Here is a 27,200-nt window from a genome sequence, read left to right as displayed (position 1 = left end):
TATTATACGGAATGTGTCGATCCTTTAAGTGTCGATCTGGGTGCCTATCCAAAATATCTGAAAAGGGAAAAGATGGGGGAATGAGCTAGAGAGCCCAGTTTGTTCGAACAGTGCAAAGTAAAACATACGAATAATTTTAAAAATCATTTCAGTTTTATAAAATGAAAGTAGCAGTACAATTTTCAGTAAAATTACTGAGTTACCATCTAATCTTACACCAAATGTGGTTCCTCATAACTACACTCCATAAGGACTTATCTTAGGCCCAAAGGATCCAAGAGGCAACCTAAGAGAGTACTTTGCGTCCATTATCGACGGAAATTAAAAATAAAGCAACCAAAGCTTTCCCCAACGGTGGTTGGAGAAAACGACGAAGGAGGCAAACAAAACCAACTGGGGGTTTTGATCGGAATTGAGAGGAGATTCTGATGGCAGTGGCGGTGAGACGAACGGAACTCGAAATCGACGCAAAATTGACAAAACTCGTGATGAGTTTAAGGTTTTTTTATGTTAATTTGATAGTTGATTCATGGCGATCGACGACCCTAAATGGGGTGAGACTGGTCAGGTTTTGCTCGGCGTCAGATGGCGGTCACGTTGGTGGTGACGGCACGACCTACAGTCGCCTGTGGTGGTCGAAATCGCAAGGAGAAACAACGGGGTTTTTAGATTTTTATGATCCTTCATCGGGTTCTCTACGTCGATTACGGTTACTCTCAGGAAATAACCAAAGGTGTTTTAAATGGGTGACGACGGGCAACGAGTTGGTGGTGGCGGTGTACGCCACCACCGGCCGGAGACAGGGTGAATCACGATGAGGTAGAGTATGTGTGTTGATGTTTTTCGGAACTTTAGGGTTTTCACGAAATTGGGGATTTGGCTCTAACTTTTAGGAGGCGTTTGGTTCAAGAAATTTCACATTACCGGGGGAATGAAATGTCATTCCCCCGTTTGGTTGTCAAACATTCCCAGCCCCCGATAATAAGTTATTCCCAACAGTGATATTTTGGGGGTATATTACCGGTTATGTGATTATCCCCTTCTCTTAGGTATTGTTATATTCCCGGTGTTTTGGACTAAAATGCCCTTAAATCTTTTTTCTCAAAACTATCCTTCTTCTATCGTTGAATAAAAAAATTCTGCAAATGTTAAATTACAAATTTATCCTTAAACTATTTTAGATTTACAAAAAAAAATCCATAATTAGAATTTTATATGAACTTCAGTGGTTAAAATAAAATTTTACCCTTTCATTAAACCTATTTATCTTTTCAATTTTGTAAAAAAATATATAAATTGTATGAATTTAAAATTTTTAAAGAAAAAATATAAATTAATTATAATAATATTATAGTAGAATTCAACTTGTTAAAAAAATAAATATATAATAAAGACAATTTAGTAAAATATATATTCCAATAATCTTTTATTCTTTTAACCAAACACTATAATCTTATATTCTTACTAAATGAACCAAACACAAAATATAATATTGTCAGTAATCTTATTCCTACCAGTAATCATATTCCCACCGATAATCTTAAATTGTGAACCAAACGCACTGATGATTTGAATTCCTGACTAAAAATATTAAAGATATTTGTTTACTAAATCCTGTTAGCTACAATGGCCTAGCCTAAATGACGAAGGCTTAGGTTAGATTAAGGCAGGATATGGGTTCCATCTTAGAACCACACAAATTATTTTACTTTTCAGAGTTAAGGGAAAAATGGTAATTCATGAGTTAAGCCACTGAACAAAAAGGAAGTTTGAAGAACAGTTATCAATTTTCTAATATCGCTCAAAATGGTCCCTTAATTAAAATTTAATAATTAAAAAAGTTCAAAAATTTCCGGGTGTGACATTCTTCCCGTATCGATGGGTGCTTATGCAATTAGGTGCTTTCATCATTCTTTGTGGAGCAACCCACTTTATAAACTTGTGGACATTCACTATGCACAGTATTGCGCACTAAAGTTGTTGCTGTGGTGATGACCATTGCAAAGGTTTCTTGTGCTCTTGTATCATGTGTAGCTGTTGTGATGCTTGTACACATCATTCCCGATTTGTTGAGTGTTAAAACTCGTGAATTGTTTCTGAGGAACAAGGCGAAACAGCTTGACAGGGAGATGTGCCTTGTTCTCACTCAAGAAGAAACTGGAAGGCATGTAAGAATGCTAACTCATGAAATTAGATGGAAGGCATTCGAGAAAGAATCACGAGACTTTATAATGAAGCTCGTTCTGATCCAAATAAACTGATCGCTCAATTATCTTGAATCACGAGAAAAAACTGGTTTCGATGAGTTTTCTTCGGTTTGGCGATCTTTGTTTGGTTCGAAGCTCGTGGATCTTCAGTTTGTAAATGTTAGTTATGTACAAATGTTTAGTTTCCATTTGTGTTTGTGAAATCAGGACTTAAAGCTAGGGACTATGAATGACTGGTTGCATTAATGTCAACCGGTGAAGAAGAAGAAGAATCTGTCACGTCAGCAAAAAAAGAAGGTTAACGGAGGGTTAACTATCACGTCGGTAAAAATTAATGGGAAATAACAGTAAGGAATTTAATGAAAACGAACTAAAAATTTGATGATTGTATTGTAAATTTTAAAAGTTTGGTGACCAAAATACAAGCACCCTAAAGGTTTGTACACTATTTATATACTTTACCGAAAATATATAAACTACTAGAAATAAACCCAAAAAGGTAGGAAGTAAATCGAATTTTTTTTATACAAAATTAAATATATTTTCTATTAATATTTAAATTAAAATAAAATAAATATTATAATTAGTAATATTTCTACAATTAATCACCGTGGATATTTCTACAATTCTACGAACTATTATAATTGTAGGTTTGTAAACTATCCGAACGAACATGAACGAAGTATTTCATGTTCGTTATTTTAATTTTAATCGAACAAACGAACGAATACTAATAATTAAACGAATGGAATTTCTTGTTTGTATTCGCTCATTAAGAAATTTAGCTTATTTGTGTTTGTTTATGTTTGTTTCAATGATAAACTAACACAAATGAACGAACTTAAACGAATACAAATGAACGAACGTAAAAGCCATAAAATTATTTGGGATTATATTTGAGAAGAGTTTTTTTTTAAATAATTTAAGGGTTTATATTTTTAATTGATTTAAGTATTTTTTTTATTTGAGTTTAAAATTAATTGAGTTTAAAAACTATTAATGGATTTAAGGTTAAAATTTATTAAGTCTTAATATTTCAAACGGATCTGGAGAACATAAATTAACGAACATAAACGGACAGATTATCGAATGTTCACGAACGTAAATGAATGAACAAGTCTTTTGTTCGTGTTCGTTCATTTAACTAAACGGACATAAATATTGTTCATATTCATTCGTTTAATAAATAAACAAACATAAATGAATTTTCCGCTAAACGATTCACTGAATGTTCGGTTCGTTTTCAATCATAATAAAATAAGTAAAAATAATTACATGAACCCGATTCCCTAGGCAATGATATATTTTTAAACCGTTGTAGATAAAAACAAGAGAAAATAACCTCAGTGACCAAAAATCCCAGATAATATACGATTTTGACCAACTTTTTTTGGATTTGCGAAAATGACCAACAAAATCACAATGCGATCTTTAATTCGCATTGCGATCTCCACTATCGCAAATTCGCGTTGCGATAGTCTACAGTTGTCGTTGCGATTTTCCAAAAATCCCAGACAATGCGATTTTCAACTATCGCAACGCGAACTGGAAAATCGCAACGCGATTTTCAATTATCGCAACGCGAAATGCAACGCGAATTTGCGATAGTGGAGATCGCATTGCGATTTTGTTGGTCATTTTCGCAAATCCAAAAAAAATTGATCAAAATCGTATATTATCTGGGATTTTTGGTCACTGAGGTTATTTTCTCTAAAAACAATTGGTAAGGTTTTATTTCTATTTAAACATATAATCTGAATTATTATTATTTATTTCAGAACCTATATAAAATAAATAATCTACAATAATATATATATATATATATATATATAAGATAAACTTAAAATACCTGAAATGACGTTAGACACTCCTACTAAAAGTAGAAAATATAGGAAATATTTTATAATATAATGTTATATTTTAATATATAATATATTATAATATAATATTTTAAAACTTATAGTCTCAGTAGAAATAGGTGACATGTAATTTATAAAATAATGTTTTTTTTGTATATAAAAGCTTAAGTTCATAGTAATTCTGGTAAAAGAAGCTAGATAACCAAATATTATTTTAGTGACTCTTCTCTCTTACCATACTTGATATTCAAGCAATGGCGGAAAACGTTAGTAACCAGCAAAATTCTTCTGCCGCCGTGAATCATGGAGGTGCCGCCGTCGAAAGCCGTGAAATCTTCGCTCACGAAGGTGATGACTTCGCCACCATTTATAAAGATTATCCGGTCGGGTTTCGGTTCGTCCCTACCGATGCAGAGTTGATTGAGCATTACTTGATAAAAAAGCTTAACGATATGCCCTTACCTCCTAATAAGAACATTCATGAAGTTGATCTCTATGGCAGTACTCCATCCCAACTTACTCGTAAGTAAATTAAATCATAATCTCGATATTAGTATCATATTTGTGTTATTTTCATATATTTTTATATAATCCGAATCTTCGTATGTTATTTTGATTCGTATGTCGTTCGTATTATTTTTCATGATTGTGGCAGAACAATACAAGCAAAGTGACGGAGGAGAGGAGTGGTATTTTTTCACACCGAGGAATAGAAAATACCCGAACGGAAAGAGGCCGAATCGTGCGGCGGGAAACGGTGACGGATACTGGAAACCGACGGCGGACGAGAAACCCGTTGTCCGTTTGGGTCAAAAGGATATCATCGGCTACAAGAGAAACCTTGATTATTATGAAGGCCTGCATTCCGACGGTAAAAAAAGCATATGGAAAATGCACGAATATACAGTAAGAAATAGGTGCACTAAGTCTGGACAAGTGGTAAAATTTCTCTCCTCTGATTTCGAATGAGTAAAAGATCGATCCTCAGAGGTGATAGGAAGTAGGTTATAAAACCAGTGTATTAAAATAACAGGCACATGTCACCAAAATAAAGATAGTTCGGAATATTAAAAAATTACAATAAAATATATTATACGGAATGTGTCGATCCTTTAAGTGTCGATCTGGGTGCCTATTCAAAATATCCAAAATAAAGACCATTTTATAATTTTTAGTAGTTAAAATATTTAACAAAATAATGCTATATAGTTTGGGACTATTTTTGTACTTACCCTAAAACATTTTACAATTCATTCTACTGTAGTTTACTTATCGTACATTTGTTCTCAGTCCTCACTACGGACTTCTAGAAACTGATGCTTGTATGCCTTCAAGCGTTCGCCCCTTCATCTCCGGCACCATCTTCGAAACAAATATGAAAGGCAGCCCTTAATGGGATCTGGTGAAACTCCAAGTCCGAGAAGCACTCGAGGAGTATGGCGGTTTCGAGGCGTTGTTCGACAAACTCGCGGAGGTTCGAAAGGCGGTGTTTGGAGCCATGGAAGAGCTCTTTGACCTTCCTTTAAAAACGAAACAGCTTTTCACTTCCGACAGACCATTTGGTGGCTACCATGATGCTATGGCAAAACTACTGCGTGAAAGCGTGATGATCGATGAAGCACATGTTCCCGGAAACATCGATCGAGGCCTCACCAACATCTTGTGGCCTCAAGGAAGCATAAACTTCAGGTGAATTACGTTTCCATTCTGTCTCGCTTTTCCGGAATTCATTTTTTAATTTTCTTTAGACAGCAAAACTATTGAATCCTTTACACACTTAGCAGCGGGATTAGAGAAGACGATTATGAGGATGGTTTTGGAGAGTTTTGGCGTCGAGAAATACACGGATGAACTCATCTATGCCACTAATTATACCCTGAGGGCAATTAAATATGGAAGGCCACAAACCGGCAACGAACCCACCCTTGGAGCAGATGCACATACTAACAAGATTTGGATAACTCTTTTGTATCAAAACGAGATGAAAGGATTGGAGATTCTAACCAAAGATGGCGAATGGATCAACATAAAGCCACCGCCAAACTCTTTCATAATCTTGAGCGGCGAGTCCCTTGGTGTAAGTCATTATGACATCGATACCTTTTTGGTCGGTTTGATTAGTATTGTTTAGAAGTACTAGCGGATTATCGGTATGATATGTCCCTTTACTTTCTCTGTAGGTATGGTTAAACGTCCTATTGTCTGTACCTTATAATCGGGTCGTGACGAAAGGAAACAAGGTAAGATATAGCATCGCAGTTTTCGCAAACCCGAGAGGAGGCTACCCTGTAAAGGTTCCTGAAGAGTTTGTGGATGGCAAAAATGGCTCGCTCTTCAAACTCTTCGACTACGACGAATATCTGCAACATTACGCTTCTCAGATAGCAGCTCTAGGTGTTTTTACTGAACTTGAAGTTTACTGCAAGGTCTAAGATTTTGGGCATCGATAAGCGTTATATATAACGGATGGTGTGTAGTGTTTTCTTGGCAGAATCTTGTGTTATGTAGTCTATAATGAAATATTATAGATATGTAATATCTGTATCGATTCAATCCACTGATACTTTGATTTGGAGTCATTGATGTGTTTGTAATTCCTCTAGTGTTCTTCCCTTGGTCTCCGGAACTAGCTTTCCGATGAATATAATCGCAACAACACCGATGAAGGCAAAGATGAAGAATGTTCCTGAAAGAAAAAAAAACATTTAAAATCCCAGAAAATCTCAAGAAAACAACATTGGAAAGGTAAAAATGGGTCACAAGGAAAATCACCAGCTGAGTTCCATTCAAAGAGAAAAGTGAAAGTATATGAAACAACCCAAGAACTTGCCCAGTTTAGCAAATTCACCAGGCTTCCTCCTGAACCCTTTATGTTTATAGGAAATATCTGAAAGTACAATCATATAATTGATTAGTGTTTAAATTATACATTATTTTATTATTAATTACTCATTGATTAGATAATTTTAGTTGCTAACTTGGGTTTTTTCATTCATTTTCGATACAGGACATTGAATTCCAGAAATTATGCTAAGAACAACGAAATCGTGTAATTTTTTATTTTTCTTGATTCATGGTCGGATTAGTGGGCACGACTTGAGACATGACACACCCGACATGGCATCTAGTTAGCAGCTGATGTGGAAATGACGTGGCAGCTGATGTGATGATTGTCGAGACGTTATTTGCCCGGCGAAAAAAACAAATTGTACACATAAGTGTAGCTGTCTCGAAAAATACAAGTGTTTATCTTCTGGCAAAAGATAAAACACTAATTTGAAGAGTCGCCAACAATCATTTATCAAGGTGTGATTGGTCACCAAAATATTATGTTATTTTAATAAAATTCATAAGAATAATATTAAAATAGCACAAAAAAGGGTCTGCTTACCAGAAAATGAGTTCGGGAGTCGGTTACGTGTGGAGAATGATTAACACTCCCACAACGCCCAAAATTAGTACCGTTGTTCAGTAATTAATTTGTATTTGTAGTAAAAATTTCCAAATATGAATTTAATTTAATTTTATGATCCCATAAAAACATTAAAGATATTATTTTATACCAATAAATCATTTAGAATACATTCCTAATCAATTAAGGAGATATTTTATGATCTATTGTATAAAATAATATGACCCGAATCTATATAAAAAACAAATTAAAATTATAGAGATTAAAATGCAAAATATCGAAATTAAAGGGTATAATTCGAAATACCATAAAATATAAACATTAACAGTATAATTTAACCTAAATTATAATTCGGGATTAAAATATAAGTTATTAGAAATTCTAAGGACTAAATATGCAATTTTACCTAAAATACATAAATATATGGGCAGTGACTAAAACATGATAAAATAAAACGCGAAGACCGAATTAAAATACTCAGAAAAATGATTTCAGTGACTAAAATAGAAGACTTACAAAGTACATGGATTGCGAGAGGGATTTTCCCATTAAAAAATTACACAAATACCCCTCCCAAAACGGCATCGTTTGGGAAGGGGTATAAAAGCCCTAAAATCGACCATTTGAGGCCATTCTCTTTCATTTTCTCACTTCCTCTCTCTCTCTCTCTAAAAACCTCCCACCAGAGGAAATCTGGCCACTGGCCGACCACTGTCCGTTGCCGATTTCGAACACCGTCGGTCACCGTTCACGGTGGCCGAAATTCTGGAAAACACTCCAAATTGAAGCCCGATTTACCCTAGTCCCAAATCTGAAATTCCTTCCTCCTAAAAGCTCATAGATTGACGTAGATCTAAATGTTTATCTTCGAAAAACCCGACGACGTTTGGCCTTCTCGGTAAGTTTCTTCTCTTTCTTTTGTTTTTTCCTCTGGTTGTTGTTTGGCTGCCCTTATTTGCTGTTGTTCGAATGGATTTCTATTTTCATAGCTTTCTCCCCGTTTTTTCTCTATCTATGTCCGTTTTTGTCGTCTCTTTTTTTCTTTGCAAGTTCGGTCGATGGCCTTTTATAGGCCTCGTGATGCCTCCCTTTAACTGGTTAACAGAGGGAACCCCGGTGAGTCATCGGATCTACGATGGTGACTCACCATAGGGTAGTGAGGTGTGCGACTCTCCTGCGACTTCTGGAGTCTTCTGCTAAGGCGGTGGTGGCATGGCAGCGTCGGAGTGGAACACTTGGACGGTTGTAGATCGTTGGTGGTGGCGAGCTGATAACCTAGGGTAATGATGAAACCCTATGGTTTCTGTAAGCTTCATCTGGGCCCTCCATTTCCTCTTTGATCGAACGGTGGTGATGAGGCGGTTGGAGAAGCATGAGAAACCCTAATCGAGTTTGGGCCTTCTTGGGTTTGGATCTGCTAGGTTGGACTTGTAATTGGACCTCCGGATTTTGCTTTGTAATTGGGCCTCCGGAATTGATTTGTTTATTTGGGCCTCCAAGTTTATGTAATAATAATAATAATAATAATAATAGTAGTAGTAATAAATAATAATAATAATAATATTAATAATAGTAATAATAATAATATAAAACGAAACTCGGATGAAAACGACTGTCGACAGTTGCCCCTCTTTGCTTTTTTTTGTGTTAACAAGAATATAGCAAAGATAAAAAGACAAGAAGTTTTCGTCCAATTGACTACTTAAAAAATCCGTTCCACTACTCTTCCGTGGAGATCAAACTTTTGATATGTTCCTGCTTCACTACTCTTTCGTGAAGGCTAGATTTGTATCGCTTCACTACTCTTCCGTGAAGGCTAAAAATGATTTACTTCACTATTCTTCCATGAAGGTTGGGTTGTTTTACTACTCTTTTATAAAGGCTTTGAATGATTTACTTCACTACTCTTCCGTGAAGGCTGGATGATTGAAAATAATAAGAATATGTTCCACTATTTATTCAGAGAAGATCAAAATGGATCTGTGCCACTTTTCGGGTATACAAATCAATTTAAAGACGTATCTGCTCCTCTATTAATTCAGAGAAGATCAGTCTGGATCTTTACCACTTTTTCGGGTATATAGATCAATTTTGAAGACATATCTGCTCCACTATTCATTCAGAGAAGATCAGACTGAATGTTGACTTGCTTCCACTACTCTTATGTGGAGACCAAATCTGAAATAAGAAGAATTTGTTCCACTACTCTTCCGTGAAAATCAAATTCAAAGTTGATTTGATTTGTTGCTTTGTCAGGAAAACCAAATTTGCAATATTGACTTTTCTTCACGTGGAAGTCAAAAATTGACTCTACTGGAGAGTCAGAAATAACACAAGTTGACATCTCTTCACGAGGAAATCAAGGCTTGGCTCCTCTAGGGAGTTAGGAAATAACAAAAGTTGACTTCTCTTCACGAGGAAGTTAAGTATTGACTATGAGGGGAATAGATGCCAAAAGCGATCTTCATTTTTTTCCGCTTGCATCAACGTACACTCTTGCAAGTATAGAGTTGTATCAATTTCTTCTTATCCATAGTAAGTTCTTGCCCCTGCTAAACTTGTGTAAAAATTAAATAAAGCTCTTATTTTTTAAAGGAAGATCTACCATTTTAAGGAAAACATCATTTATTCTGATTTGACTCTTGAAACACATCTAAGGGAATTTTTCCTAATTCCTTTCATGTTTCCACCTCTAATCAGATCTCAAACATTTAGCAACAGCCCATCATTTAATCTTAGTTGGCTCTACTAGTTTCTTGAAAATTTCAGTGCCCCTCTATGGAAAGAAATCTTCAAAATTTCTCATTTTGAACCTTTGAGTTGAAGAAGACAAACTTCATCTTGAGTAAAAATGGGAATACCATATGATCACAACATTGGTTCAGCACCATACTTACTGATTCATAAAACATTTGACAACACATTCATTATCTCTTGTGGCTTCTGCCTAGATTTTTCAACCAGGGAAACTCTTTGTATCATTTTCAGAGTTTTTGTATGACGTCACAAAGACACTTAAAAACAAAGCTCATTCGAAATACAAGTAGGACATTTTGGCTTTTCAACATCAATATAGGTGAAAACACCAGGAGAATGCAACTATATGAGGGACAAAATGATCATATATGGTCAGCTCCACTGTCACCGTTTCACCATTTTCATTCTTCATACCTTTCTGTCTCATTGAAAGTATTTTCTCAAATCAATGATTTTTCCACAACATGGCCCAACATTTGCTTCTAGATGACATGGGAATTCAAAATGCCCCAACATTGTTATTTCTGACTAAAACGAGCCTTCAAAATGTCTCAACATTCTAAATTGTAAGGATTACTCTCAATGTCTGATTGATTTGAATCACATGATCCCCACGAGGTCCAACTTTGATAATGCCCCATTGTGGGTACTCGTGGCTCTATTCGTGCCCAAATCTCTTAATCTTGAATGCTTTCATTCTAGTGTTACTAAACAGCAGTGTTGTCAAGTAACTTGAGGGATTCTCTTCATATTGTCACAAACTTAAAAAGTGATCAATCCTTCTGACAAAAATGTATGAAATATGTGCCTCTTCCGAATGAGGTGATCATCTTCTTCTTGACGGTTTGCAGACAACATCACAAGATTACAAGTTCTATCATCCAGCCCTTCTGATCTAACAGGCTACTTGCTTTCAAGAATGTGAAATGCTTCATGTTCGGACATCTTTTATTTTCTCTTTTCCCCAATAGAGGCAAAATATGCATCACCTATTTCAAGGACCTTTCTTATCATGTGCTCGTATCATCTGCCTTTTGGTACATCTGACCATGACAAATAGCTTTCAATATCTTTTCTTCAATCAAATTCAATTGGTCAAATCTGGCTTGTACCCAATCTATCTCATCTAGTTTTACCTTTGATAAAACTCGTAGTGAAGGAATTTCTACCTCAATAGGTAGGACTGCTTTAATCCCATAGGCTAATGAAAATAGAGTTGATTCATTCAATGTTTGTACTGAAGTTCGATAAGCCAATAGAGCAAATGGTAGTTTCTCATGCCAATCCTTATAAGTTTCAGTTATTTTCTCTATAAGCCTCTTAATATTTTTATTAGCTGTCTCAACCGCTCCATTCATCTTTGGGCGATAAGTGGTGGAATTATGATGCTTTATTTGGAACTGTTCACAGGCTGATTTCATCATTTTGTTGTTTAAATTCAAAGCATTGTCGGTAATAATCCTTTCTGATAGACCATATCGACAAATGATTTCATTTTTCAAGAATTTACAAACTGTGGACTGAGTAATGTTTGCATAAGAAACTGCTTCTACCCATTTGGTAAAATAATCTATTGCTACCAAAATGAAATGATGGCCATTTGAAGTTTTGGGAAAAAATTGTCCAATAAAATCTATGCCCCACATAGAGAATGGCCAAGGAGCTGTCATCACATGCAACAGATGAGGAGGAGTGTGCATCCTGTCTCCATAAATTTGACACTTGTGACATTTTCGGGCATAATTGATACAATCAGTTTCCATAGTTGACCAATAGTATTCAAATCTCATAATTTGTCTAGCAATTGTATGCCCATTAGCATGAGTACCACATACTCCTTCATGCATTTGTTCAAGAATTGTTTTAGCTTCTTTGTGTCTACACATCTCAATAGGATTTGATCCAGGCTCTTTTTGTACAGGATTTCACCATCGAGTACATACCCTGATGTCGTTCTTCTGATAGTTCTTTTATCATTCTCGGTTGCCTGTTCAGGATAACTCTGATATCTGATGTATTGCAAGATATCATAGTACCAAGGTTTCACCTCTTCTTCTTCTTTAATTTTAAAACAATGAGTTGGATATTCATAGGCATGCATTTCAATATGCATCATGCTCGAATGCTCATCTACCTTAAATGCGGCTTCCAAAGTTGCCAAGGCATCTGCCATTTGATTTTCTTCTCTAGGGAGGTAATTGAAAGTTACTTCTTCAAATTCTTTGATGAGTTCCATAACCAATTTATGGTATTCTACAAGCTTGGAATCTTTTGTCTCTCATTCCCCTCTGATTTGGTAAATTACTATAGTTGAATCCCCATATACCTTGAGCATTTTTAGTTTACGTTCGATGGAAGCTCTAAGACCCAAAACACATGCCTCATACTCATCCATATTGTTTGTGCAGTCAAAATTGAGTCGGCTGATAAACGAATAATACTCTCCATTTGGTGAGACCAAGATTGCCCTAATTTCATGCCCCAAGGCATTCGAAGCACCATCAAAAGTCAATTTCCAATATTCATCAGAAGATGTAATTGATTCTTCCACTGAAATTGCCATTAAATATTCATCCAGGAAATCAAAGTTTATCGTCTCATATTCTTGAGAAGCCCTACTTGCAATAAATTCAGCTATTGCACTCCCTTTTACTGCTTTTTGACTGAAATATTAGATATCAAATTCTGACAACAAGATCTACCAACGAGCGAACCTTTCAGATAATGTGATTACATCCATTATATACTTCAAAGGATCAAATCTGGGATGGGTGGTACCAAGATTGGGGTACTTGACAAATATTTCTTAATTGTCTCAAAAACTTATTGACACTCTTCATTCCATGCCCCAGAATTGCTCTTTCTAAGGAGGCGAAAAATGAGATCACATTTCTCAGTCAAATGTGAGATAAATCGATCTATATAATTCAATCTCCCTAAAAATTCTTGAACCTTTTTTTGTGTTTGTGGGGGTGGTAAATATTGAATAGCTTTAACTTTATATGGATCTATTTCAATTCATTTTTGGCTCACCACAAATCTCAAGAGCTTGCCAGATGTTACTCCAAATGTACACTTATTTGGGTTAAGCTTCAACTGGCATTTCCTTAATCTTTGGAAAAGCTTTCTTAAATTCTCAACATGTTCATCTTCTGAGTTGGCTTTGACAATCATATCATCGACATAAACTTCTATTTCTTTATGCATCATGTCGTGAAATAATGTTACCATAGTCCTTTGATATGTTGCCACTGCATTCTTCAGTCCAAATGACATCACTTTATAACAAAATGTTCCCCATATAGTGACAAACGTTTTTTTTTCATATCATCAAGGTGCATTTTGATTTGATTATAGCCAGAGAAACCATCTATAAATGAGAATAAAGAATTCTTAGCAGTATTGTCCACCAATGTGTCTATGTGTGGCAAAGGAAAATTATCCTTCAGACTGGCTCTATTGAGATCTCGGTAGTCAACACACATACGAATTTTACCATCTTTCTTTGATACATGAACAATATTTACTACCCATTTAGGATACATGGCCACTTTAAGAAACTCAACATCGAATTGCTTTTTTACTTCTTCCTTGACTTTGAGTAATATTTCGGGTTTCATTCTTCTCAACTTTTGTTGCACAGGTTTACATTCTGGCTTTATTGGTAACTTGTGTACTACCAACTCTGTATCCAATCATGGCATGTCTTCATATGACCAAGCAAATACGTCCTTGTATTTTTGCAGCAACTCAATCAAACTCTGTCGTCCTTTATCAAATAAAGTAGTGCCAATTTTCACCACTTTCTTATCCATATCGGACCCCAAATTTAAAATTTCGATATGTTCCTCATGAGGCAGAATCTGCTTATCCTTTTTTCCACCATTTTTAACAGCTCAGAAGGTAAGTCACATTTCTCACCATTATCATAACCCTTGACTTCCCCAGGACACATGGGCTGCTCGAAGTCAATTTTCGGGTCAGTATCATCAGTATTCATGTTATTGATATTTGAGTTCTCTGAAAAAGACTTGAAAACTATAGGTAATTCTTCCACAATCCAATTATTTAACTCAAAGTCTGATGGTGCAGGGTAGATGCCCGGAGCTCTCTTTTGTACAGATTCATCATCTTATATGACATTGATACTAATCTCTTTCAAAACATTCTCAACAATCAACCCTTTGTTTTACTGACCCTTTTGGAAAATATGTCCTCGAGACATAAAAATATTACTCAATGGTGGAAAAGTCATTGGTTCCCATATAAGATCATCTCCAGCTTGCTTTGTCTTCCTCAATTCTTGATTCTTTCTAATGCCCCTCTGTTTCTCCCTTACAATCGGTTGATATCTCAAACTAAATTGATCTTTTTTAGAGATAGGAAAAATTGGATTAACTGGTCTTTGCAAGTGACTTCCTAACCCTTTTCCAACTGTTGCTCATTTGCCCATAGTCAATTTGAGCCCCATTTTAGTGCAATTCAAAATTTTGGGTTTGGGCATCCTTTTGCCTTCGGCCACAAATGTGGCATTAACAAATTCCAATGATCTGAAGGAGCACTCAATAGCTTCTTCATTCAACTAAACATAAGGAGTAGTGGTAGAGACTGAAGCAATGATATCTTCTTCAGCAGTAAGACATCAATTTTCCATCTATTACGAGTTTTAACTTATGGTGTAGTGTGGATGGAACTGCCTCTGCCTGGTAAATCCAAGGCATTCATAGTAAGCAAGTGTAAGTGGGTATAATATACATTACAAGGAATTCCACCTCATATGTAGTTAGACTAATAGTTAAAGGAATGTCGGTTTTTCCCAATACCTTTTTCTTGGTTCCATCAAAAGCTCGGACAATACTTTGACTATTTCTCATGAGTTAACTGTCGACTGATAATTTCTTCAAAGTCACTAATGGCATTACATTCAAAGTTGAGCCATTATCAGATAACACTTAAGATAGAATATGTCTTTTGTACTTAACCGTGATGTGCATGGCTTTAGGGCTACCACTCATCTCAGAAGGGATCTCATCTTCAGAAAAAGAAAGGAAATTGTCAGCCTGTATGTTTGTAATCAGCCTATCCAATTTGTTTACAGACAATTCCTTTGGCACAAAAGTTTGATTTAACATCTTTAGTAAGGCATTCCGATGTGCTTCGGAGCTTAATAAAAGTGCTAAAACTGAAATACGAGCAGACAATTTGTGTAATTGTTCAATAATATTGTATTCACTGTGTTTGAGAAACTTTAAGAATTCTATAGCTTTATTTTCAGTTACTGGTTTGTTGATGACAATTTCATCTTCTCTCAGTTGTAATTTAACCTTTTTCCCTTTATCAACTGTAGCTTGCTTTTCAGGTTCTTTAGAATAACACATTCCACTTCTGGTAAAATGTCCAACCTCATCTACTTCTTCATTTTCTCCCATTGTTTCCTTCATTTTACTATCACAATTCCATGGCACCTGCTTGTCATCTTTATACGGGAACAGGGATGGAGAAGTGAAAACCATATTTGGAGCTATTTTACCTGATACACGAGTCCTTGGCGTAATAATTAAAGGGCAGTTAGAGTTGTAGACCTCTCTAGATGGTCCTTCAGAGGCACAAATATCTATTTCTTTCTCTTCTGGTACTTTGAAAAATTCCATTTCCTTTTTATCCATCATCTTTTGTACCAAAGCCAGAAAATCTGGACATTGTTGTATAATGTGTCATTCGCAACAATGATAATGGCATACATTTCCAATGTTTAATCGTTCTGCTAATGGATTGGGCCTCAATAGACCAACTTTGGTCATTTTAATCCATACCCAAAACATAGGTGATTTCACCTCATTGACTTGCATTATAACTTGTTTTCCTTTTTCCTCTACAACTGCATTGATTCACGCTCCTATGTGGTTTGACAATGGGTTTTGAGCCACATTTGGTTGCTCATTATCACCAAAATTTATGACATTCTTTGTTCTAAGGCTTTGGACGATTCTTTTGAATGCGATGCAATTTTCAATAGAATGTCCACAAGCCCCTGCATGATACTCGCATTGCAAACTATCACTGTACCACTTAGGATATGAAGGTTGCATGGGTGATACATGATAGGGTGACACTATATGTTTATCATATAATATCTGGATTAACTCTTTGTATGTAATAGGAATTGAATCAAACTGGAGCTTCTCTCCCTCTTGCCTCGGTTCTCTTACCCCTTGTTTGGCAGAGTTTTGTGTAGAGGATCCAATGTCCTGAGGTTGAGACACTGTGATATTATTTGATTCATATTTCCTCACGCCATTTACCTCGCTCTCTTTCTTTTTCATTAATGGCTTCTTGCTAGATTTACCACTCTCAAGTTTCTCATTCTTAACTGCCATTTCAATCATCTCACATGCTGTACATCTATGTCCCTCCATCTTTGGGCATAATGCCTAACATTTTCCATGCTCTGCATTACCAGTCGATTGGGTCTTACATCTTTCACTTTCTTGTTTGAAGAAGTAAGCCTAACCGCAAATTCTCATAAAGAATTTTTCCTTGTGTATTCTCTTCAAGGGATTTCCAAGATTAGAGTTCTAGGTTGATTATATGCTGGGTTTGGCTCTATGGTTAAAAGGGTCATCAAATTGTCCTTATTGGTGCCCCATTGGGCTGCCAAACCCTCAATCCTGGTCCATTACAGACTTTTGGATCGAGTTCAATTCGAAGGAACACACTTCTTTATGTCCATACGGAGGTGAAAACCACACGAGGAACATAAGGTGTGAGCTCAAGGAATGGCCCCCTATCCCATACGGAGGTGAAAACCACACGAGGGAGTAGTTTCTCATTCAAGCTAAATGGTATAGAGCGGTATTTTAGCTCATGTCATGATAATGCAGTGCACAATGTGTGAGGAAAATCAGAAAGAGAAACATAATCACATAACTCACAAAATTTATTCCTTAATTCCAATAAAGACATAATTAATCTGAAGACAATAACAAACAAGTTAGTACAACTATTTATACCAAAATGGTTATTAAAATAATCAAGAAATCAAAAACTAAATTAAAACAAATTTAATTTTATTGCAAAGACAACAACAACAACAACAACAAAACCCAATTCCCATATGTATGGGGTAAGGGGGAGGTAGGGTAGTAGGCTACCCCCAACGCCAGGTTGAGAGTAGCTTCCGTGGAAGACCTCCGGCAGTCAGAAAATTAAAAATTTAGATAAAATGCAATGCATGTATAAATAAATACATAAATACATAGCTAATCAGTATTCATATGCCGTCATTAAAATAATATGTGCGTCTGTAACTGGAATTTATCCCTGCATAATAATCCCTGCGAAAGAATCTCTGCATATAGACAGAAACATAAGATCCGTCTAATTTAAAAGAGGAAACATGAAGAGAATGATACACAGAAGTCAACGTTAGCAAGCCCAGTTCTAATCCTTAATAAATACCAATAACAGAAACGTATTAAAAGTATAAGTCATGGAAAATACTACAAAGACATTAAAAGAAGACAGAGATGATACACCCTATAGATGTGACCCACACTACTCGACTACCCTAGTCTTTAGCCTCCATATTTTCCTATCAGAGGTCATGTCTTCGGTAAGAGCTAAATCCCTCAAATCAGATCTCAAGCAGTCTTCCCACTTTCGCCTTGGTCGTCCTTTCCTTCTGGCACCGTCGACTGTAATCGACTCTACCCTCCTTACCGCATCCGACGGTAGTCGCCTAAGGACATGCCCAAACCACCGTAGTCTTCCCTCCCTCAATTTTTCGGAAACAGACACCACCCCCAAGGACATCCTAATAGCAGAGTTTGTCGTCATATCCCTCAGAGTCCTACCACATGTCCATCGAAGCATTCTCATTTCTGCGGCCTCAATCCTCCTCACGTGATCCTTCTTGGTTGCCCAACATTCTGATCCATACAACAGCGCTGGTCTTATTGCCATTCTATAAAATTTTCCCTTAAGTTTTAGAGGGACCTTCTTGTCACACAGAACTCCAGTAGCGGCCCTCCACTTTAGCCATCCCGACTTTATACGGTGTGTAACGTCATCATCTACACCCCCATCTTTATGTATCATAGACCCTAGGTACTTGAAACAATCCTTTGAGGGGAGAACGTGTCCTTCTATGCATACTTCTATATCTTCATCATTTTGGTTCCCATTGAAGTTTGAACATACATACTCTGTCTTTTCAATATTGATCCTTAAACCTTTTTCTTCCAAAGCAGTCTTCCAGGTAGCCAGTCTACTATTCAACTCAGATTTTGTTTCAGCAACTAAGACAATGTCGTCAGCGAAAAGCATACACCATGGTACACCGTCTGGTGTCGCACAATAGATGTCGTCCATAATCAAGGCGAAGATGTAAGGGCTAAGAGCCGACCCTGGTGGAGTCCGATTTCAACCGGGAATGCCTCGGTGTCGCCAACTGTAGTCCTGACGTAAGTAGTAGATCTACAGTACATATCACGAATCGCCCGGATATAAGCAGTTGGGATCCGTCTAGTTTCCAAAGTCTTCCAGATCGTATCGCGGGGAACACTATCATAAGCCTTCTCAAGGTCAATGAACGCCATGTGAAGATCTCTAGACTTTTCCCTATATTTCTCCATAAGCCGTCGAAGTAGATGAATCGCCTCCGTGGTAGACCTGCCTGGCATAAAGCCAAATTGGTTTTCCGAAACCCTAGTAACTTGTCTCAACCTAGCCTCTATCACCCTTTCCCATAGCTTCATGGTATGGCTGAGGAGTTTAATACCTCTGTAGTTACCACAACGTTGGGGATCTCCTTTATTTTTATAGATTGGTATCACCGTAGACTCTCTCCACTCCTCTGGCATCTTGGCAGTCTCTAAAATAATATTAAAGATGTTGGTCAACCACTTAACTCCCTCTTCTCCTAGGGCCAACCACACAGTGATAGGAATTTGATCAGGACCGACAGCTTTGTCCCTTCCCATCTTTCTAAGAGCCATTTTGACTTCCTCCAACCCAATCCTACTTGTAGGGCAGTCATTGGCCGTAGTATGATAGTCGGCTAACCCATCAACGATACTATCTCTACATGGAGAGGCACCGTCATTAAATAAGCCAAAGAAGTAACTACCCCAAACCCTCTTAATATCGTGATCTTTCGCTAAAAGAACACCATTGTTGTCCTTAATAAACCTAATGTTACCTAGATCCTTTTTCCTAATCTCCCTAGATTTTGCAAGTCTGAAGATGCCATTTTGTCCTACCTTGGTGTCTAATCTCTTGTACATTTCCTCGTATGCCTTATCCTTTGCTTTAGCTACCGTTTTCTTGGCTTCCCGCTTTGCCTCCTGGTATCTTTGTTTAGCTCTCGACCTTTCTTCGTCGTCATTGCATTGTAGAAACTCCTTGAAGCAAGTTTGTTTTGTCTTCACCTTAGTTTGGACTTCGTCGTTCCACCACCACGATTCTTTATGTTCCTTGGCCTTCCCCGTCGACAACCCAAGGGTATTTTTGCCAACATCTCTGATGGAATTTGCCATATTTTTCCATAACATATCTGCATTTTTTGAGTTTGTAGTTTCAAAACTTGTATTAGACAAAACCTTACTCCTAAAGTCATCAGTTGTCGCTCCATGTAAGTTCTTCCAGTGGAGTGACTTGACTCTCTAAAAAAAATGGTCCCCAGTGGAGTCGCCAAGCTGTCGAGAAGTTATTTACCCGGCGAAAAAAAAAACAAATTGTACACATAAGTGTAGCTGTCTTGAAAAATACAAGTGTTTATCTTCTGGCATAAGATAAAACACTAATTTGAAGAGTCGTCACCAATCATTTATCAAAGTGTGATTGGTCACCAAAATGTTATGTTATTTTAATAAAATTCATAAGAACAATATTAAAATAACACAAAAACGATATGTTTACCAGAAAATGAGTTCGGTAGTCGGTTACGTGTGAGGAATGATTAGCACCCCCACAACGCCCAAAATTGGTACCGTTGTTCAGTAATTAATTTGTCTTTGCAGTAAAAATTTACAAATCTAAATTTAATTTAATTTTATGATCCCATAAAAACATTAGGGATATTATTTTATACCAATAAATCATTTAGAATACCTTCCTAATCAATTAAGGAGATATTTTATGATTTATTGTATAAAATAATATAACTCGAATCTATTTAAAAAAACAAATTAAAATTATAGAGATTATAATGCAAAATATTGAAATTAAAGGGTATAATTTGAAATACCATAAAATATAAATATTAACAGTATAATTTAACCTAAATTATAATTCGAGATTAAAATATAAGTTATTAGAAATTCTAAGGACTAAATATGAAATTTTACCTAAAATACATAAATATATGGGTAGTGACTAAAACATGATAAAATAAAATGCGAAGATCGAATTAAAATACTTAGAAAAATGATTTCAGTGACTAAAATAGAAGACTTACAAAGTACATGGACTGCAAGAGGGATTTTCCCACTAACAAATTACGCAGATACCCCTCCCCAAAATAGCGTTGTTTGGGAAGGGGTATAAAAGCCCTAAAACCGGCCATTTGAGGCCATTCTCTTTCATTTTCTCACTTCCTCTCTCTCTAAGAGAGATAAAAATTTCTCTTTCGCCTCTCTCTAAAAACCTCCTATCGGAGGAAATCTGGCCACCAGCCGACCACCGTTCACGGTGGCCAAAATTCTGGAAAATACTCCAAATTGAAGCCCGATTTACCCTGGTCCCGAAATTGAAATTCCTTCCTCCTAAAAGCCCATAAATCGACGTAGATCTAAACGTTTATCTTCGAAAAACCCGATGACGTTTGGCCTTCTCGATAAGTTTCTTCTCTTTCTTTTGTTTTTTCCTCTGGTTGTTGTTTGGCTGCCCTTATTTGCTGTTGTTCAAATGAATTTCTATTTTCGTAGCTTTCTCCCGGTTTTTTCTCTCTCTGCCCGTTGTTGTCGTCTTTTTTTTTTCTTTGCAGGTTCAGTCGATGGCCTTTTATAGGCCTCGTGATGCCTCCCTTTAACTGGTTAATAGAGGGAATCCCGGTGAGTCACCGGATCTACAATGGTGACTCATCATAGGGTAGTGAGGTGTGCGGCTCTCCTGCGGCTTCTGGAGTCTTCTGCTGAGGCGGTGGTGGCATGACAGCGTCGGAGTGGAACACTGGAACGGAGTGGAACACTAGGACGGTTGTAGATCTTTGATCGAACGGTGGTGATGAGGCGGTTGGATAAGCATGGGAAACCCTAATTGAGTTTGGGCCTTCTCGGGTTTGGATTTGCTGGGTTGGACTTGTAATTGGACCTCTGGAGTTTGTTTTGTAACTGGGCCTCCGGAATTGATTTGTTTATTTGGGCCTCCGAGTTTATGTAATAATAATAATACTAATAATAATAGTAGTAGTAATAATAAATAATAATAATAATAGTAATAATAATAATATAAAACGGAACTCGGACAAAAACGACTGTCGACAACGATGACGTGGAAGGTGATGTGGCATCCAGTCAGCAGTGGCGTGAAGACCAAAGACTCAACAGAATTTTTGAATTCAAATTAAGATTTATTTTATTTTTATTTTATGAATTATCTTTTTAGTTTTAAATGTTATCCTTTAAGTTTTTTTTGGGGACTATAAATACCCCATTGGGGTAAGCCTCTAATCATCGATTTCTTCATCCAGAATTCATTCAACTCTTAAAATTCTAAATATCAATTCATTCATGTTTAGCTAAGTTTTCTATAGCCAAGGTCTCAAGCTATGACTCGATTCTAAGTCATGAGAATCAAAAAGCGCTTCATACTCTCAAGGGATACACTTTCAGTTTTCGAAAATCAAGGATAGGTAATCGACAATCCTTTTATAATCAAGGCGATTTCATTTCAAAAGTGCACGTTGGAATTGAATTTCGGTTTCGATTAACAATTGGGAGGAAGGATCGGCCTGTGGCACATTCGACTTCCTATGAACACACTTAGCGGCGGTCCGCTAAGGGAAACTGAAATCGGGTTAGATTCTCAATTGAGACGATAGAATCCGAGTCTGGGTTTTCCATATTTTCAAAGCATTGAATTAATAAGCGATTGACGCTATTAACTCACAAATAACCGAGATCTAAAGATAGATTTTAGATTCTCGATTCATTTGAGAGAAAAACAAGTTATAGGGGTTGGACCCTATAGACTGTAACCAGCGTGAGCCCGAAGGTAAAATCCTATTCGAGGATCGATTTAAATCGAGGCAAAAGCTTTAGCCCTAGTCTGATTTCTAGCAATTGAATTTTACCATTTAATTTTATTTCAATCAATTTTATTACTTCGCTTCAATTCTCCAAAATCTCCCCTCTAATTTCTTTTACAAATCACGCCTAAAGCCAGATCAAAAGCTAGGAAATCGTCAAACTCCTAGTCCCTGTGGATCTTACTCTCACTATTTTACTTATTCTTATTCATTTTTGGGATTAAGACTATTTATTTTGAGATCATAACGACGACGCGTGTCAATAATATATAAGTGTGTGTGTATATATACATATGCATATGTCTGCGTGTGTGAGAGAGTTCATTTGATTTTCATTCTTTTGTCAATATTTCATCAGATGAACTGAAATCGAGAACTTTACCTCAGAAACAATGATCCAGGGAATTCCCCCCAAGCCCAGATCAAAACTAAGCAGGAAAACCTGGTTTTCAGGTTTCACATGGATGGAAGATAAATGATCAAATATCCTGCTCAGTGAAGAAATCTAAACTGTAAACTTGAAGATTGTATGTTAATATATAGCAGCTTTACCAATACTCCAGTAATCACCAATGTGGCTGTTAGTTCCTTGCTTGCATGAAAATCCTACTCATTTCATGGCAGACAAATGTGTTTAGAAAAGGCTGCAAATGGCAAAACCATGTAAGAGTTTAAGCCGAAACCTGCAGGAAGAATGAAAGTCCTGTAATGACACAGCCCAAGCATGTTCCACCTGCCGATATCTGCACAGATTGGTGCTAATTGAATGTTTTTCAATGCTGATGAAGTTTATAGATGGAAGATAAATGTTGTCGATAATAACTAACCAGCAGAAGTGGTCGTCGTCCAGACTTATCGATGAAGAGTACTCCGAGAATAGCCATTAAGATCTGCCAAACATTTCCCTAGGGGTTAGAATGCGCCAGTACAATGTTTTAATCTGATATCAAATGTTAATGTCATTTGCTAACCTGAAGAACAGCTATCGCAATGGATCCGACCTTGCTCGGAAAACCTGTGAAAGACAGAATTACTTTGCTTACGGTTTTCGATCTATGTAATCACGGTTAAACTAAACGTAGTTTCGAAAGTTTACCGGCTGACTCGAATATAAAACTTGTATAGTATGAAAAACCACTTAGGCCTCCAAATTGTTGGAACACCATGAGTCCTACTCCGACCTGAAATAAGCAAGCATAAAGCAGCTTTCGACAATGAATGCAGATGTATATCTAATCATCTCTCACAATCAATGGGTTGATATATCTCTTCTGGAAGAGATTCCGAAGCCCTCCATCGGCGATCTGCTGCATGTATTCCGTGTACAACTGTTTCATAACAAAAATCATGTCTCATTCCGATCGAAAATTTCGTGTTGATTCGAGAAAATATGAGATTTACTCTGATATCAGTAGCTTCTTGAGAGATATTAGCCTTTTCTCCCCGAAGGCGTCGCAGGGTGGCTTCAAACTCTTTTGTTTCATTAGTCTTGGCCTGCAGATGGTTACCATTACCAATTGGACACTTTAACTATAGCCTATATATACATTGAACCTCACTGACCAGCCATCTTGGAGACTCTGGAATGAAGAAAACTCCAATCAATTGCAGCACACACGGTACGACTCCTGAAAATAAAACTAATGGCAGCTTTTCAACATGCTCGGAATTCGAATCTTAGTACTAAAAGTTTAAAATATCTTGAAAGAAGTGACCTATAAGGGCTGAGGTGCGCCAATTGATTAGAGAACCGATTATGAACATGACTGCCTTGCCGCAGCATAGCATGACCTGTAAATACCAACATACATGCATCAGCTAAAGAAAACCTGCTCCCAGGAATCAGTTATGGAATGAATGAAGTATGCATACAGTAAAAAGCGACGCGAATGCTCCCCGAACATTCTTAGTAGCGATTTCAGATAGATAAAGAGGAATCTGTATAAGAAAAGATTTAGATGACAGATTTTCATGATACTAATGAATCATGTTTGAAATTTTCGCAAGCTACGAGTGTTACCACATAACAAAGAACCCCGGATCCACATCCAATTAGAAGTCTTCCCAAGTTGAGCCACTGAGCATCCTTAGAGAATACTATTGCAAGCCACCCTGTGATGCAGAAAACTTCTGAAATCCCCATTGCCTGTTTAGAAATCTAAAGCATCTAAGAATCGGGAAACCGGATACCAGTCATCTTCAATAAATGTTAAGGGTTAATAGAAAGACTTACGCCTCTTCCGCCGAGAAGATCTGCGATCTTACCGCTACATGCTGCTCCAAGCATCCCTCCCACTGTTAATATGGAACTAAAAACTGCATACTGCATCAGAGAGTAAAGCTAATTACATTTATTCTGTGATTCAACTTTTTCATCTTTGGCGGAATTTATTTTACCTCTGCTAGAGAAAGGCCGAGGTCTTCTGTAATGCCGCTTTTAACCGGAGACGAGTACCCCACCTGAAAATGAATCCCGAACCACTCAAATACACGATTACCACATACATTCCTGAACATAACATATAGCCAAACCAGTATAATATTTCAAGTTGGTGAACAGAACACATAGAAAAGGTACATTTTCACTATACTTACTGCATTTCCAAATGCGTATGCACCAGATATTGCCACTAAGGTGCTAAAGATAACAGTCCCGGTGACAGAAGATGAACCATTGTGATTACAGCCGACAGTACTATCTCCGTATCGAACACTCGTCGCTGCCTCATCGATGATAACCGGTTTTCCGGTGACCAGCCCTTCCAACACTTCATTTTTCTCCATGTTTTGCTTTTCTTGATCACTGTGGAAATAGAGAGAAATTACCCATGTGACTATCAGTAAGAAAAGACAGTCGGCAGCTGTTCTATAAGTTCGACTCCTAACATAAAATCTTGAGTCCGTCACTGACTCACTCTTACGACACATGGAACAATATAGAGCATCGAGGAAGTAAAAAACTGTATAACTTCAGGCAATTGAATAATATGTAATTGAATTGTAAAAACAGAGAAATTATACCAATTAACCCGAGAATTCGGGTTGGGTAAGTGTTGCTTACAGATCTGGGCTACACAGGTAAAGTTTGAAGTTTCTGATGATTTTCTGCTGCTCTGTTTTCTTCCCTAAAGTTTCAGCTTCATCTTTAGTCAATGCCAGCCATCAAATCTCTTTATTATTACATAGAAAATGGTTGCCGTGACATTATTTGTTTGTATGTCACTCTCATAAATGATTAATCTAGGGACGGTAATTTATCCCGAAATTGATAGATTTTGACCTGGTAGATTTGATATGGACGGAATTTAAAAAAAAAATTAGGTCCTAATCGGGTCGGATTTTTTAAAGGGATGAGATCGGGTCGGGTCGGGTTCTGGTGGAGGGTGAAAAAACTTCTACCTGACCTGACTCAGGATAATAATATAACTTTTTTAAAATTTTATTATGTTTTAATTAATTTGTTATTTTATACATAGTCGAATTAGGTTGGATTTATATTTTTAAAATTCTGATCAAATCAGAGTCGAATTAGGTTGGATTTATATTTTTAAAATTCTGATCAGATCAGAGTCGAATTAGGTTGGGTTTATATTTTTAAAATTCTGATCAGATCAGAGTCGGAGGGAGGATTATATATTTTTCAAGTCGGGTCTCGAATATGAAGTATAACTAAATTATCATGTCAAATTTTATGTAAATAGCATTTAAATTTTAATATTTTTATTGAAAATAATTATTTATAAACTTTTTTATCAATCTATAATAATTATAAGATAGTATTTGTTCGAAAGATTATTGATAATTTGACAATAAGCGTTCAAATGCTCCTATTGATGACGTGCTCAAATTTAAAACCTTATGAGATAACAATTATTCATTTAATTATTGAAGTGATTTAATTCATACAAATTATTTTAAATAACAATAAAATTAAATTAATAAAAAAATATAGGATAAAGTATATAAATAGTCCCTGAACTTTTAAGGCGCTTGCATTTTGGTCACCCAACTTTTGAAACTTGTAATACAATCATCGAACTTTTATTTCGTTTTGAGTAATATGCTTGTCGTCACCCAACTTTTGAAACTTGCAATACAATCATCGAACTTTTATTTCGTTTTGAGTAATATGCTTGTCGTTACCTCCCGCCAGTTTTTGCTGACGTGGCAGTTAACCCTTCTTTCTTCTTCTTCTTCTTCTTCTTCTTCTTCTTCTTCTTCTTCTTCTTCTTCTTCTTCTTCTTCTTCTTCTTCTTCTTCTTCTTCTAGCTTTAAGTCCTGATTTCACAAACACAAATGGAAACTAAACACATAACTAACATTTACAAACTGAAACTAAAATTCCATTCAAGATCCACGAGCTTCGAACCAAACCCAGATCGCCAAACCGAAGAAAATGTTGGAGTATGAGATTGTTGAAGAATGAAGGTGTGAAAGGTTTTGAAGGTTCTGCTCTAGGTGACGTGCATGTGTTTCATCTTTATGCATGAATCTGTTAGAAGTTGATTGAGAGGTTAGAGTTTTGGTGAGCTGTCAATTCTTAGCTGTTTTCTTTCTCTTTAATCGTCGGCTTTGCTTAGTATAAATAACTAGTCATCGTGCTTGGTTGAGGATATACTCAGTTTTATAAAATGATTACTGAAGCATTCTTTCTGTTCTATTTTCCTTTATTTCTATTGTTCATTCTGTAGAATAAGATAGCTTTGTTACTATCTTAA

The 27,200-nt window shown here is 36.5% G+C and overlaps 2 protein-coding genes across 4 annotated transcripts; one reads left to right on the top strand and one right to left on the bottom strand.

Moving 5' to 3' along the window:
* The first annotated feature begins 4,320 nt into the window (after positions 1-4,320).
* LOC120202371 (probable 2-oxoglutarate-dependent dioxygenase AOP1) lies at positions 4,321-6,531 on the top strand. Its single transcript, XM_039202805.1, has 5 exons — positions 4,321-4,588; positions 4,722-4,937; positions 5,458-5,755; positions 5,819-6,143; positions 6,247-6,531. The coding sequence occupies exons 1-5, from the start codon at positions 4,321-4,323 to the stop codon at positions 6,496-6,498; spliced, it is 1,359 nt and encodes a 452-aa protein (XP_039058736.1). The 3' UTR covers positions 6,499-6,531.
* Positions 6,532-6,581: 50 nt separating this feature from the next.
* Positions 6,582-25,628, bottom strand: LOC120202373 (sugar transporter ERD6-like 5). Of its 3 annotated transcripts, none has more exons than XM_039202807.1 (18): positions 25,544-25,628; positions 25,078-25,285; positions 24,880-24,942; positions 24,716-24,805; positions 24,503-24,628; positions 24,355-24,420; positions 24,198-24,273; positions 24,046-24,110; positions 23,884-23,976; positions 23,730-23,810; positions 23,579-23,663; positions 23,454-23,497; positions 23,310-23,372; positions 23,166-23,225; positions 23,035-23,088; positions 22,865-22,924; positions 6,839-6,953; positions 6,582-6,752 (listed from the first exon to the last, which is right to left on the bottom strand). In XM_039202807.1, the coding sequence occupies exons 2-18, from the start codon at positions 25,264-25,266 to the stop codon at positions 6,643-6,645; spliced, it is 1,440 nt and encodes a 479-aa protein (XP_039058738.1). In that variant the 5' UTR covers positions 25,267-25,285; positions 25,544-25,628; the 3' UTR covers positions 6,582-6,642. The 3 variants fall into 3 exon arrangements, with proteins under 3 accessions (XP_039058738.1, XP_039058737.1, XP_039058739.1); XM_039202806.1 differs by having other exon boundaries at positions 25,504-25,615; XM_039202808.1 differs by lacking the exon at positions 6,582-6,752 and having other exon boundaries at positions 23,306-23,372; positions 25,504-25,615.
* Positions 25,629-27,200: the final 1,572 nt, after the last annotated feature.

Source organism: Hibiscus syriacus, unplaced genomic scaffold (genome assembly GCF_006381635.1).
Source record: "Hibiscus syriacus cultivar Baekdansim isolate YM2019G1 unplaced genomic scaffold, ASM638163v2 tig00008673_pilon, whole genome shotgun sequence".
NCBI classification, from domain to species: Eukaryota; Viridiplantae; Streptophyta; class Magnoliopsida; order Malvales; family Malvaceae; genus Hibiscus; species Hibiscus syriacus.
This window is presented reverse-complemented; position numbering and strand designations above follow the sequence as displayed.